Raw genomic sequence first — 15,521 nt, 5'->3', positions numbered from 1 at the left:
TGGTAGAAATTGAGCAGAGAGAAAAAGAAAGATATGCTGAGTGACAGGAAGAATTTCCTAACACTGCAGTCTCTTGCACTCCTCTAATCTCAGTAGAAAGATTAGAGTAGTGTTGCTTGAATCTCTTCAGACTGCCAGGGACAAAGATTTAAAAATAGCTGCGGAAGAAAGCATTTTGTGCTGTCCTGCCAGGCAGGACCTTGTACATGACCTGCCATACCTGCAACTTGCCAGTATCATCTTCCATGTTCTGTATCCGTCATTTGGTCTACAGTAGTACATCGTTCGTGCCCCCAAATAAAATTGAGAAAGGCTTGAGGTGGTGTTTTTGTTGCTTCCATGGTGCTTTGGGGCCTGAGTTTTGGGGCTTGACTCCAACTCCAAAAATCTTAAAGTCTGAGACAGGTAGTGAGTTTTGGGAGGAATACTGGTATGGCAAGGAGGGTAGACAAAGACTCAAGCAAACACTTGCAGAAGAGGAGAAAGGCTTGGTACTTGGTGGCTACCTACAGCCCAGCAACCTCAGGGTCACTCCCCAGCCCAGAGGGCAACCAGCAAGGTTTGGCATAACCATGTTATTAATGTTTTTAGCCTCCAAAAGGACAGGGAAGTTTCATCTACATTACCTTTTGGGAAAGTACGCTTGTCTAGTAATTGCCTGGGAAAGGGCTGGCTGGCACAAACCAAAAGCATGTCCAAGACCATTCTATAATAATAATAATATAGTGCCCGAGTCTTTATCTTGGTACTGTTTCATTTACCAGTGCTGACATAGTCTGTTGATTGATTTTCATTTTTTTTCCAAACAATATATTTACTCTTAACAGCTATTTTCTCTGTTAGAGAAAAACAAGTATATGGAATATTTGCTGGCTCTCTTTCCTGAACTGCTTTACCCAACAACTTCCAGGGTAATGGGGAACCATTTCTGAGCTTTCATAGCTATAGCAAAAGCCTTCTTCATCAAGTCTAGTTGAAAGTAAAACTAATGTGTCACTTAAGCACCCTTGGAAGAGGGTTTTTACGTCTTTTAAAAATGTAATTGAAGCTTATAAAAGTCTTTATAAATTTATATGTGGGAAAGTTATTGAGTACTATGAAGAAAAGCTTATGTCGTGGCACAGCACAGTGTGGCTGCAGGCTAGATACCGCTGCTCCAAATGCCACCGCTACCCATATTATCATGAAAATATGAGTCTCTATTAATATTAAAACAAATTTTCATTAAAAAATTGTCATAACATGATTAAGTGACTTTAAAAGTTTCTTCACATTATGCATAATTTTTACAAGAAGAGAGCGTTAGAATAATCGGCGGCCAGGCAGCACCTTGCGGCGAAGGGGATTCCAAACACTTCGCGGCCGCGTGCACCAGCAGGAATGTCGCCTCTCGTTCCCTTTCATTCGCTTCCCCCTTCTCTCTGGGGAAACATGGGACTTCTTGCTCAGCATCTTGTCTTGTAGTTCAAGCCTTTTATTGCTTCTCTCTTCCTAGCCTGCTGCAGAGGAAAAGATTAACTTTCTTCTTTATAGCCTTAATTCTTAAATCTGGTCTAATATCCTCTCCTGTAGTGCATGCATTCAGTCGCTGCAAACCCTGCCACCCTTGATGGGTTAGTGTGAAAAGAATAGCATACCCCCTGCCTCTGTGTCTTTGAGTCTTGAAGAGAGCTCAAATGGTTACTCTAGTTTTGCTTTTCCTTTGATATTTACTTACCGTGGTGCCTTCAGCTCAACACCCACCTGCTGTGAAACACCCTTACAAGCACACTTTTTCACTCAGCATGTACATGCTCAGTTGCTCTTTGGTCACGTATCCTGCCTGCATACATGACTGTGTTCGTGCACGGGTGGCTTACACGCTCGCTTGGCCTCACAAGACAGCCTGTGGCATGATATGAGAGGCAAATATTTAATCACTGGCTGTTGGCTGTTAGTTAACCAACACAGCAGATAGATAAACTTCAAGTCTTTCAGTATGCTATATTTCTAACATCTGGCTCATCCAGCCAAAGCAGCCAAGAAAAAGCTGGTTCTCAGCATAGGACACCTTTTCTTTACTCCTGCAACCTGCAGTATTAGCAGCAGATGCAGATCTTGCATTATGATATTCAGGCTTCTGATGTGTCCCCAAACCTCCCCTCAGCTGGACCATTGGCTAGGCTGTGCCTGGGTACGGGGAGGGATGTTTAGCATTAAGGAAGCACTGAGAACTCAACACTTTCCTTGCTTGTAAGGAAAAGGCTCACAAGCTAGTTGGCTATATGTTACAGGCTGAACAGGTCTGGGCCAGGTCTGCCACTTGGGACACACTGTGATAACCAGTGGATTATTAGCCCTAATGTGTTAATTTCTAGAGGACTGTATCTAAGTTTTGAAATCCACACTGAATGCTTCAGGCCTCTTGCCTGATGTGGGGCAAGTGGGTTGCAAGGCTGCAGGGCTTTGCTGTGCTTACACTGCAGAGAGGTCTGAATTGGTTGCTTACCAGCAAGTTTCCAGCTCAGAGTTTGTAAGTGATTTTGATTTTTCCTTAAAATATCTGCCTATAAGCTACAGGAACTGGGGAACTGATTGAGGAAGAGGGATGAGATAGGAAGCTACTGGCCAACTCAAATGAAGTCGTCTTCATTTGAGGGACGAGATAGGAAGCTATTGACAAACTCAATGAAGTCATTTTAGCTTGTCAGTCACAACCATCTCTGCTTTTGGGAGATAATCTCAATTCTTCTTTTATTTCACATTTGGAAGGCCTATCCTGTAACATCTGCCCAGCACCAAGGACAAAGACCTAATTATTTTCAAAAAGACCCTCTGCAAAAATTCACTGATGGTAAGGGTCCATAATACAATGCAGATATGAATCCTGTCCTTTGTCTCTCAACACAGATCCATATATTTACTAAAAACAGCTGAAAATTTTGATTCTTGGCAATTAAAATAAAATGAACTGTTCTTGAGCCCAGCATCAAACCTGTAAAGTGTTTGCTATGATCATAATTTGGAATTAGCCTCCATTTGTCCAACAATAAATTGGACTGTTGATATAAACACTTGCTGTCCCATTTGAAGTTAGATGCTATATTATTTCCTGTTTTAGGAGAGGGATAATCATAATGGATTATTACACAAATGTATCAAACAGAAAGCATTTAGAGCCAAACACAATGTCTGCCTTCATACACAGAGATATGGACCCTTAGGATAAGTAAGTTAATAGTAAACATAAGCAGGAGAGTTAATATTTGTTCTACTTGATGTTGTTGATTGGTTTAACAAATCCTTTGTGGGCCATCTATGTTGAGCATTTCTGCACAATGCACTTGAGCTAAATTACATAACAGTTTATATGATCACAATTGGTAAATTGTTACTCAGACTGTAAAGTCCTATCTAGTAATCCCACCATATTTCTAAAGCAAATTACTCCTTAATTGAAACCTGCTTCAATATAAAAATACTGGCTTTTCAATGAGTCATCCTTTTATTTTTTTCCCTTACAGTTTGTAAAGGCTTCCAGCAGTTTAAAGTGAGGGTTAATTTTGCATTAAGATCATTGCCTTCTAGTTTCTTTCAAATAAAGCCAGGAGAAGTTCAGGGGAAGGCTCTTTCCTTTGATAATGAAGCTCTCCACGTTAATGATGCATGCAGGCTCCCTTGGATTCTCTGAATTAGAAATTCTGGTGTGTGTGAGCACTACCCTGCTTCATTAACATTAAAGAGAGGTAGATTGGTGGCTATTTAGGGCACAGTGAAATCACTGGCTATTTAGGGCAAATGGAAATGGTGCTAATTGTGGCTAGTAATACCACTAGCAGGGTACTTCCATTTTGGTGCCCGTTTGGCATAGAGGTGAAAAAAACAAGCACACTGACATCCTTCCAAGGGGAATGTAGTCTGAGGCACATTGCTGTCTTGCAGAAGTTAACTTTTACGCGGAGTTGCAAAGTTTTTTAGGCTCCTAAAATATTTATTTCTGTGCGTTGGCACTATCTGAAGAGCAGAGTGTGTGTTTGTGGGTGGCCGTACTTCAAGCAGAGCATGTGAAAGTCAGGGACACAGTATTCCAGGTTGAGGAAATCTGGATATCATAGAGATTAAAGGCCATAAGAGGTCAGGCAGGCTTTCTCTCCTATTCTTTTTTCTTCACAGGTCGTGAACTGAATTCCAAATGTAGATGAGGGAATCCATAATATCCTACTAAGAAACTATGCAAAGCCTTCCTCCTCAAAAGGACATTTTCAGCATTAAAAAATGACATTTTCACCCCCAAACTTTCCAACCAAGACTCTATCCCAAAGATTGAGAACAATTCACTGAAAAAGAAAGTTGGTAGTGTCTAAATCAATAAAAAACCCAGCCTAAATTTTAGCTCTTTGGAGAGCGAGCTTGTCTGTTATAGGTGGACATATTGGGAAAGGTGTATTTCACTTAGCTTTAGCCATCTGGAAGTTAATAGTTCAGTTTAAGATAGTTGTTTGAGGTCCCTTTATAATACCCCGTTAAGACTGGTGTCCACAAGAATCAATCACCACATTCACTACCCAGGGGGCCTACACAGCTAGTGTGGAATTGCCACCTACCTTTCTGACAAATAAACCAGGTGGTTTGTATCCCTCCTTGAATCCAAGAAGGATTCACAAAATCACGGAACAGTTGAGATCGGAAGGGACCTCCAGAGGGAGATCATCTAGATCATCAGCCCCTTGCTCCAGCAGGGTTACCTAGAGCAGGTTGCCCAGGACATTATGATTGTCCTTTAATGGTTTTCTTCTCTGCTTTTAAAATTTCTCAAGAATACTGGAGACATCCCTGGGAAAAGTGGTCCAAGTAATCTCATCAGAGTTTTCCAGCGATGCAGAATGTGGTAAAAATATATGGATTTACACTGCACAGAGAATGGCTCTAAGTCTCTGTTATTGCTGTGGCACTGTATACCTTTGCAATGCAATAATGATTTCTGGTATACAGAAGAGTTTGACCTTATATCTGGTGTGCTACTGTTGCTAGAAATGTTTTCCTGAATGCTTGTACAGGTGCTGATAACTGTGGCAATAATCTATTTGTTGTCATTTACTTGCTTAATTAGCAGCCTAATATCCTGGTCCGGCTAATGCCTATAAGAGGAGGTTTATTAGTAGTACGAAAGCTGTTTAAGCCTTATAAACTCCTTCCAATCAGTTTCATTGGTCTGCCAATATCTTCTGGTTGAGTGATTCTTTGCTGATTCACACTTTCCCTGTTTCCCACTACTGTTTCTCTGCTGAATGTTTCTGGGTAATCCAAGCCTCCTCTGTCGGAGTGACAGCCACCAGAATAGCAAAAAATAGGAATTAATTTAAAAAGGAAAATAAAAATGTGCAGGCAGCTGTCCCCCAGGATGACTGTGGTTGTATGTGCTCTCCTAAGCGGTAAGGGGAAAATCAGCTAAAAATTGCAGACACAAAAAGGCAACTTACTAGATGACATGAGCTTCAGTGTTATCTGTCTTGAGTAAGTGGGCCATATCCATGCTGGAGTGGTGGGTAACATGCTGAAATGTCTAGCTGGGGGATAATATTCTGATATTTAGAAATATCATTTCAGATATGTTAAAAAGAGAGATTTTTTTAAGCTCAGTGTCAACTCAAATGCCAGAAGTGACTAACTGGACGAAAGGTGAAGTTGCCAACTTGCCTTAATCCTGCAGCAGTACTTTATTCATGTATAAATCTGCTGCTTTCATTCTTAAGGCAGAATCATGGCCCCAGGGTACCTGGGCCAGCTAGCAAGACTTCTCCACCGCTGAGAACGAGACCTGCAGTCCCTAGCAATTCCCAGTAAATGGCATGAAGAATACAAGAAGTGGGGAAAACATAAGCTGCATTTGTGCAGCTGCCACCCCAATTCTTTTACAAGCATAGCTAGTGCTGGCAAGGACTGGGGATGAGGGGTGCGGTAGAATCCTTTGTGGGATGAGGAGTCTTCAGTAGGAATTTTGGATGCTTCTATCAGAACTTCTCCTGCTTCTTCAGCGGCATAGACCACCGTGTGTCAACCCTTTTGCAAATCGGCTGGGACCACGTGTAGAATGAGAAATAGTCTCTCTCAGTTGCAACAGAGAAAAATGCCATAAAAAAGATGCATCAAATTATCAGATTAATGTAGGCAGTCCATTCATGTGCATGGGTGGTAAGGAAGCAGAGATGATGTTCTCAGGCAAGGATTTATTCTTCCTAATTTTTTGTATTGAAGCAAGATTCCTAATGGAGAAGTCTCAACATCATGTAGACACAGGGGCTCCAGAGTACATCTCAGACCGCCTAACATTTGACCCATCCTCTGGAGGAGCCTAATGTCCCTTGTTGCCTCTAGAGACAAAGAGTATAACCTTGGTTCAATGTCTAGAATTAAAAGGGATGAATCCAGGCTTCTGTGACTTCTCTCTTCCTATATCTTTCATATACCACACAGGTCTTGGTGCAGTACAGAAATTTTGGAGAGATAGTATTTTAACACCTTCAGCTTCAAAGATGCTAGATGGTAATTCTCTGTTGCCATTTCATGGGATTGGCATGATTCAGTTACAAAATAAGTCTGACTGGATTGATTTACAAGTCAGTTACATTTTCTATAATGTTTGTAGGAAAAGTCAAAGTCAAGTTGCTATGATTACTCAGACACTGATGAGATGATAGAAGCTTAAAGTCTGAACATGAGAAAGGTACCTGCATTCCTGCTTTATCCTTTCCTTCATGGAGTTTGCCACCTCTAACCAAGCAATTCCTAAAAGCAGAGTATTCTATGTTTTTAGTCATTACTTTGCACAGGAATGTGTTTCACTTTGGGGAAACTGGCAGTCATACCAGCAAGATATTATTCTGTCCAGAAGCGCAAATAATCAAGATCAGTTCAGCATAATTTGAAAACTCCAGGTGCAAGAAAGAGAGGGAGTCTGCCCGGGTTCTCATTTAAGTGGTGAGACAAACTGCTGTACTAAATGTTCACCCATTTTGTGATGACTTCCGTCTGTCTTCTGTAGCCCCAGCTCTGTATGGCATGCTAGGTTGAGCACAGGGTAGTGTTTTGAATTACACAGATTTTAGCACCCTAAGCCTTGATGACAGTTTTGAAGTTTGAGTCCAAATGTTAATGAGTAATGAGAAAACTCTATTCAACCTTTTCATAAGCGTGAAAATCCTAAAAGTTAACCTGGAAGATCCTGGGGCTGCTGGATAGGGAAATACTCTGGCAGTCCATGAGTTGTACCCTCTTTTGCCATTGCTGCATTTTGTCACAACCTCCCTCCTCTGTGCCTTTATCCTTCCACCCTTTTTCTTGCTTTCTCTCTCTTTTTCTATAGTTTTTCAGGCAGAGATTGCTTCTTACTGTATTTTTAAAGAACTACATAAATGAAGTCACATTCTGAGAGAGGGATAGCATATTCTTCTGTAATTCAGATACAAATGTAAGAGTTACAAAATGATGAATTTGAGTGAAAAAATGTGTTTATATATGTTCTTTTTTTTTTTTTTCATCCAGAAAAGAGGCCCCAGACATTCCTTATAACTTAACTGTGACTGACAGTAGGAATAAGACAACTACAGTCAATTATGTCCCTGATACTTTATCAAACCTGTATGGCTGGATGGTTCTTCTCTTGGATAAAGAGACTTACACTCTGACATTTGATAACCCTTTGGTCAGCAAACAGTTCCAGGTAAGACATGCATTTTTTTAATTTGTAAATTTTATTTGAAAGAAATGCTTTCACCCTTCTGGGTGGGCAGAGAGAGGAAAAAGTGTTAAGTACACTCAGAAAATCGCTCCGTATTTATAGGCAGGGCTCAGATATGACAACCTAGTACCTGAGGCTCTCAGAAGTAACTTGGAGTGGGAAGATGACTTTGGTCATTGTAGATGAAAGTTCACTTTGTGCTTAGGGATCAGAACAAAATTTATGCTATCTTAAGACATACTGAAACATGATTTTTAGAGGACTTATTCCTCTGAACATTTTAAGGTACCTTTGTCTGATTCACTATCATCTCCTGCTTAATTTGCCATATTCTCTACCCTATTTCCAATAACCATTCTACAGAAAAATGTGTTAAAAGTGAGGAGCTCCACTGTCTCTCTCCCTGCTGTTATACTGCACTCCACTGCAGTGTGGAGCTCTAGTCACAGACACGTACATGTTTATTTTGCTTCCCTCTGCTCCAGTATTCAGCAGCATTTAGCAGCTTCACAACAGGAAATTACCTGCTACTGGAACACAAGAATCTTCCTGCCTATACTGAGGTTGTGGTATCCTGTGGGACAAGGCCTGGACAGCCACTCCAATCTCTCCCTTCCTACGGTCATCAAAGCTGTGACTGGTATCTTGATAGCAGATTGAGGAAGTTAACCTATTTAGGTAAGTGCAATGCAAGGGATGTAATGCACGTTCTTGTTCAAGAGCCAGGACAGAGCTGATGCTTTTTAACCAAAGCCCTCAAACTTTGTAAACTCTTAAACACAAGACCATCTTTCAAATGTGTTTCACTGAGTGGTCTTTCAGTAAGACCACTCAAAGAGGTAACTGCATTCACATCAGGTCTATCTTTACCTGCTCTGTCTGATGCCTAATCGATCAACAAGTGCAATGTATCATAAAGAGTGGATGATGCAGCTGAATTTGAATTTGTGTTTTGTAGAGGAAAAGATATGAAATTTCATTAATGATCTCTAGTGTCAGCTGGTCCCCCATCACATGCATCATCAGTAAACCATGTGAAACTAATATAGGCTGGACCTACTGGAGGCAATAGGATTACTGGACAAAGATTCCTCCTATGACTATAAACTCTGAAAGGTTTCGTAGGTCTTTCAGTGTGCTGGCTTTGTACACTAGATTATGCTGTGCAGTGCTCTTGTGTAGGATCTGTTTAGGGATGAGCAACCAGAGCAATAGCAGGCTAATGAAGAGTAAGAGGCGGCTGGAGTGAGGGCAAGCAACCCATTAAGCTGAGTTTTACAGCCTTGAAAGTCATTCAGCGCACATATGAAGAGAGATAGGGAACTCCACTCCTTAACCCCAGCTTGAGTCGCACTGGTGACGTCCATGGTCTCTGGTCCCAAGGCCAGCTGTTGTTGCACAACCTGAGTCCATACAGCTTATATCTCTCCAAATGGGCTGGATGCACCCCAACTTAAAATTAGGAATTATCTGTGTCCTGTGAAAATACTCAGTCTATAATAGTCACCATCTGGGAGAGTGCATTGGTCCAGGCCAAAGCTATGCCAGGAGCTAGACCAGCAATGTAACCACATAGATGATTGCGAGCCAATACTTAGACCCATGTGCTGGCCGTATTCAGTCCACTAATACAGATATAGCTACTGAGTCTAAGCCTAGGCATCTACTGAAAAAGAAAATATATATATTCAGTTTTCTAATAGTATGGAATTGGTCTTTCAAAGGTGGGTGCTAATTATTGCTAAGTTTGGATATACTAAATTGTACTTGCACACAAAGAGAAGCATGGGAAAGCTCAGGATATGACCCTATTTCTTGACCTGTTACTGCTGTTGAAAGCAAAGATGATGGCTTCGGGAGGACTGGGGCAAAGTGGTCTTGTCAGCATGTATTGCTCTTGCAGAACCATTGATACATTCTTGTCCTTCTTTTGCTTTCTCTTCGTTTTGATTTTGTTTTATGAAAAGCTGGTTGTTGTTTCTCATTTTAATACAGAAAGAAACAATCACACAGAGCACATGAGGGGAAATTTATGAAAACACCTAACATGTATAATTCATGCTGTGAACATTTTCAGCAAAGACTTTTATAGCAGCAAGATCAATAATTCAGTGTTAGGTACCTAATATCTGCTACCTACTGCTACAGTTAATATCACTGCCTACTGTTGGTAGGGTAAAAGTCTGAAATAAAGTGAGTGGATAGGCATGAGATAGTGGATAGGCAGTTTTACCTCTGTCCTGATCTCTGCCGCGCAGAATGAGGATAATTAGCCATCAGGGCAAACTGTCATGGCATGTGGTGGACTTTCCATCACTCAAGGTCCTTAGATGAAACTTGAGCATCTTTTTAGAGAATACGCGTGAGCTCTACGAGGAGCTGTTAGAAGAATCATGGGGTGAGGTTCACGCTCTGTGGGAGGTCAGCGAAAGCTGTCGCAATAGTCCCTTCTGGCCTTAAAAACCTATGGATCCACACACCCATCCAGAGAGGAAAGCGCCTTCGGAGCGCTTGGCTGCCTCACTCTGCAAGCTGTTTTTATTTTTTAGTTACATTTAACTATATGAAATAATTAGTCAACTAATTAATCCCGTTTACAAGCTTTGTCGGATTCTTCAGCCGTCAGTCATGCCCAAGCCCCGGGCTGGCGTTTAGTCTCCGCTCCCTCGTTCATGTGACTTGGTCTCCATGGCTACAGGCTGCATCTGCTGACACCCCGCTCTCTATTTACTGCTTAATTAAGAATTTCACGCTCAGCCCTTATCTGCTGCTAAGAACAAGGACACACTGTTAAGAAATTCCAAATTTAGGCTGCGGCACAAGGAGAGCCTTTCTTGCAGGGCTGGCTGCGTGGAGCCTCTTTAACTACCCTCTTGGCAACTGCACTGCCACCCTTCAATCAAAAATCATTAAATGGGGCAGAGATAATGAGCATGTAGCATATCAAAAGGAGGATGTTTGCTTGGGCTGAGGAGGAGAAGCTGTAAGCGAGGCCGCCACTTCAAAGGGAGACGAAGGCCGGGGTGGGGTGGGGTGGTGGTGGTGGGGGGGGGGTTGATAAAGGATCATTTGTTCCCCGTTGACTTATGTAAAAGGTCTGGTATGCCCGAGTGCCGTCTCGCAGGCGCGAGTCCCCTCTCCCGGCACTCGCGTGTCAGCGGTTAGGCAGCTGGGTCCAAACGGCGTCGGCCGGAGCATGTAATCGCTGGACTGCGCGGTGACAATGGACACTTGTAGGGGGTGGCCCGGGCCGGGCGGCGGGACAATAGGGACACGACTCTCGCAGCTGCTCCGGAGCGCCGTGATTCTCCCCGCGGAGAGTAGCAGGCCCCCGGCGGAGCGGAGGGGGACAACTCGGGGCGTATTATTCATGCGCTGACTTTTGGGAAGCGCTTTGCCGTGCCAGTGGGGTTTCAACAGCTGCTTGCGTACCGCCGCTTTCCAATAATTGTACATTCTGCCCGGGGTCAGCTTACTTTTGACCCGCTCCTTTTGTGCCGGTGGAAAAGCCTTTTAGGGCAAACTGTTGGGAAGTGGCGGGGGTGCATTAAATCCAAAATTAACGTCGGTAAATACGTATCAGATGCCGGCTCATTCGCGAGCAGGCTCCTAAATTCACACAGCCTTTTGCTCAGGACCGCATGGGGTCCTGAGTCGAGTGAGGGGGGAAGAAGGGGGAGGGAAGACATGGCAACTGGGAAGATATTGTTATTCAAACGAAGCGGGCAGCTGAATGAAGCCACCTTGGCCCGCAGATTCTGTCCGTCTCAGGCATTCGGTGTTCCTCCCCCATCCCATCAGGCGGGGAAATCATCCAGCGTCGTGCACGTGTTCGTCTTTGGGGAAGAAGAAATGTGTGCCTGATACAAAAGGCAACAAAACCTACGGTAGGGAGAGGATTAAAGGAGTTAAGTTGCCCTAATCCTTTGTGTGCTTGCACTTTTCTAAACCAGACCTTGCCGTGGGACGATGCAAAGGGCTTTGAATGTGGAGAAATAATTGTGATGGGCAGTAAGGAGAAACCGAGATCCAGTGTTTCGGCTACGTGAGGAACCTATGCAATGATCCTGTTAACAAAGGTGCTTACCGCTACCCACACACATCAATCCTGTTAGCTGGATCCCTCTGAAAATAATCTTTTCAAACCATTTGAGATAATTGGTGTCAAGGATGGATAACACTCCTTCACGGCGCATGCTGGATGAAAGGGAGATGAGGAAGCTTGGAGCACCCTGTGCTGAGGGAATCTGGGGACTCGAGCAATTTCTAGACCTGTGACTCTTCTCTTACATTTATTCAGTCCTTGTAGCACCATCCTGATTTTATCTGGGAGGAACTCCATGTCTTAAGATAAGTGTTTCTTAAAAGTCTCTGATGGGTCTTGAAATCAGTGTGTGACTGTGAAGTACCATTTCCTTATGGCTCAGCCATGTATCAAGAGAATGGCCTTAATGAAACATGACTGTGGCAAGTCAAAAAATCTTACTATAACAAGGAACAGAAAAGAAATATCACACTGGGACAACAGGGATATTTTTAGGAGAAGTATCTTGTGTGAATTCCAATAATAACATTATGAGCTTTTTAAGTCTGTTACAAATATGAGCATATGGTACCACAGCATGGTACTGCTCCCTGGTTAAGGTCTCCGGGCAGCACTGGAACTGGCTAGAAAAACAGAAATTTTGTTTCTTTTCTGTTCACTTTTGAAATGTTTAAATCATTTTCTTTTGGAATGAAACAGTGTTGGCTTGCTCCGTCTCCAGATTTCTCTCGACTTTTTTCTAAAGTTGAAGCACTCATCACAACACTATTGAAAACATCCCTGAAAGGATTATCAATCTTTTCATTTACCCCAAATACATTTTTCAGTAGAGATAACTTCTAAGTAGACAGGTCATCCTGCTGACTTTGCTCAGGCTACTCATGTGTGAGTTGTTAAGAAGGCCTGAGGCCTAACCTTAAATTATTGGTGTGTCAGAAGCAGGTCTGTAGTTTCCATAGTTCTTCAAAAAATAATTTGATTACACTTATTGTCTTTATGAATTCCAAATGAATGATCTCACTTACTTGGTGGGTTTCTGTAATTGCTTTGTACAGGACTAAAGCAGACCCTTAAGAACGTTTGTTTCTAATATTGAAATATTAAAAATAAATAAACAGGATATTTTCTTCATCCTGATTGCTCAAGGCTAAAGGGAAATCCTAGGTGAAAGACTTGAAGAATGGAGTTATAGGCATGAGTTTTTCCTTCTAGTTAGTTAAAATTCACCCTATATCAGCTGTTTCAGGAGGTCCATGGACCAGACGTGGGCTGCTTAGTGGTGTCTGTGTGATGAAATGCATGCATTCATGTTAGTTCTTAGGAAATACGTGTCCTCAATAACTGATGCAAAGAGAAAAATCTACTTTCCTCTGGAAAACAAGCGGCTGTCCTTTTGGCATTTCAGCAGAGAGACTAGAGAGTGAAGAAATTACAGAAATAAGATAATGAAATGCCTCTGTAATCCTCTCAGGGATGGTCTTTGGTCTGTGCAATGTCTGCAGGAGGAATTTTGTGCCTTCACCTCTGTCATTCCCAATATTAATCTGCTGTAAGCAGGAATCAGTCTCCATTAGTCTAAATCTTCTGGTTTTCTGTCTCTTCTTACTGCAGTACCCCCCAAATCTGTGTTCCTAGGTACGTCCTGTAAGAGTGCCTGGCAGAGGGTGGCAAAATATCCTAGTCTGGGTTCTCCAGTTTCCAGAAGTGTGTCTCACTGTGTTGTTGACTGTGATGTCTAAGTTTTGATTTCCTTGTGATATATGCTAGTCCAATTGATGTTAAATAACACAGAGTTGCTTGTTATTTGTAAGTCAGGCTATTGGAGCCATTTATCCTAGTTTCAGCCTTTCCTAGTATCCAGAGGCAAAATTCCCTGTCACTGCAAAGCTGATAAAAGACTAGATTGCTCCTCCTCTATGTTCAGTCCAGAAGCCTTAAACCAGAAGAAAGTTACCAGGAATATAGTCAAGCAGGCCTATATTTATGATTCACAGCCCAAGCATCCAGGAAGAGCTGTAATAAGACAGAAAATTGATGAACCTTATAAAGGTTTTATACAGCTAAACCCTGGAGTCTTATAACTACATTTTGTAGAGTCACCTTAATTCAATGTTTACTAATGATGTCCTTTATTCTTGCCTATGTCTCTTCCTGTCTTGTACAAAAAACAATGATAACATACTCAATAGCTAAACAAAACAACCGAAAGAACTATGTCACCATAGTTTTGATTATTCTCGAGGCTTGTGTCTCTGCTATTTTGATCAGATTTTAAGGGTGCTTGTGGAAAATGGCAGTAAAATACGGTTGATACAAAATTATTGCAGTTTACATACAATTGACATAAATAATTGTGCAAGCTGTGGGCTGTGGGGAATTCAGCCCCACTTGTTTTACTCATGTGGAGGGCATAACTGGCTTATAATGGTTTGAATTGTCATCCCGCGTGGTTGGATGACACTTAAAATATGAGAAACTTTTGTCCTTTGCGTTGACTCAGAACGTGGCTGTACCGGGTTACATCATAACAGTTCCTTTCTCTACTGGGTAGACTGAGCCTCTTTATGAGGTTTATATAGTATATTAGTCAAATTTTGTGTCAGACAGGAAGAGAGCTTTTCCTTGAACAATACAAACATCCTTAATTAGAGAAATACACTACAATTACTGCAAAATCAAGCAAAAAAAAAAAAAAATGGATAGTGTCAGGGCTTGGTTCTCTCCCTTCTCCTAACATACTTGATATACTGCATTTGACTTGCCTGATTTGCCTTGTTTTGAGTAAAAAGAGAAGGAAGGCCGCCATAAATAGAAAAAGAAGATCAAAAACAGCCCTCCAAGACAGTCAGTTGTTATTTCTTAGGATCAGAGAGTGCAGCTCTGAAGGTGCCAGTTTCTCTTCCTGGATTACCAAGGTAACCTAGAGGAGTAGCTTTACGAGGATGATTAACTTCACCTGATTCAGGCACCTAAAAGTTAGTTGTCTATGCCTACTCTGGCTGTCATTTATAGTGAAGGGAGAGAGAAGGGAACCTCACTGATAACACATCTCATTCTTCTTCTTCTACCTTCTCATAAGGTAGATGAACAGTTCTCTTGAGATGTCTCCAGTGGCATTACTGGAGTCCAGGCTGACCGACTTGCAGTTATTTAATGTTAGGTGAGATGAATGCCTTCTACGAGGTTTAATGTTAGGGGAGATAAGCACCCATATAAGAGTATCATCTTAAAGCCACATGAACTCTGTGGCAAAAACTTTAAATTAGCTGCCTTGTTTCACTCTTTCTCTCCTCAAAGGTTTGCGTTGTGGCCACAAAGCAATATGATTTTGTTCACTTCCAGCTGTGTATGAATATTTGTGGCAGAATGGCTAAAGTGAATATGGATCAGGCTGTAGCTACCATTGGGAGAGAAGGTGTCACTGAAGAACAGGGCTAAGGCACCTGATTACTAATTAATCAGACACGAGAAAAACCTCATGGAATCAGTTTCTATTTAATTATGGAAGCCTCATTTGGCATAGGAGCATATGCTGCTAACTCAATCGAGTGCTTTCAACTGACATCAAATAGTAATTATCAGAAAGAATCAAGTTTTTTGATTATTCATACTAATTCATTGAACACTTAAAATTAATGAACCTCAGTTATTTTAAATTTGCTCAGTTGCACTGGGAGAAAAGGAGGGAGGTAGGAAGGAGGGTTGTCACAATTTAAAAGTACAGAGACTTGTTTAAAGATAAAATAAGTAAATTACAAT

At 41.8% G+C, this 15,521-nt stretch overlaps 1 protein-coding gene across 1 annotated transcript in view; it reads left to right on the top strand.

The window, feature by feature from the left end:
• The window catches only part of PKHD1 (PKHD1 ciliary IPT domain containing fibrocystin/polyductin), a 264,433-nt gene that overhangs the window by 139,520 nt on the left and 109,392 nt on the right, over positions 1–15,521 (top strand). Inside the window, exons 47-48 of the mRNA XM_062573127.1 lie at positions 7,522–7,699; positions 8,203–8,395. Of these exons, the coding sequence (XP_062429111.1) occupies positions 7,522–7,699; positions 8,203–8,395 (371 nt within the window). The remainder of the gene's footprint in view (positions 1–7,521; positions 7,700–8,202; positions 8,396–15,521) is intronic.

Source organism: Rhea pennata, chromosome 3 (genome assembly GCF_028389875.1).
Source record: "Rhea pennata isolate bPtePen1 chromosome 3, bPtePen1.pri, whole genome shotgun sequence".
Taxonomy (NCBI): Eukaryota; Metazoa; Chordata; class Aves; order Rheiformes; family Rheidae; genus Rhea; species Rhea pennata.
Note: the sequence above shows the minus strand (reverse complement) of the source record. Positions and strands in the feature narration are given on the sequence as shown.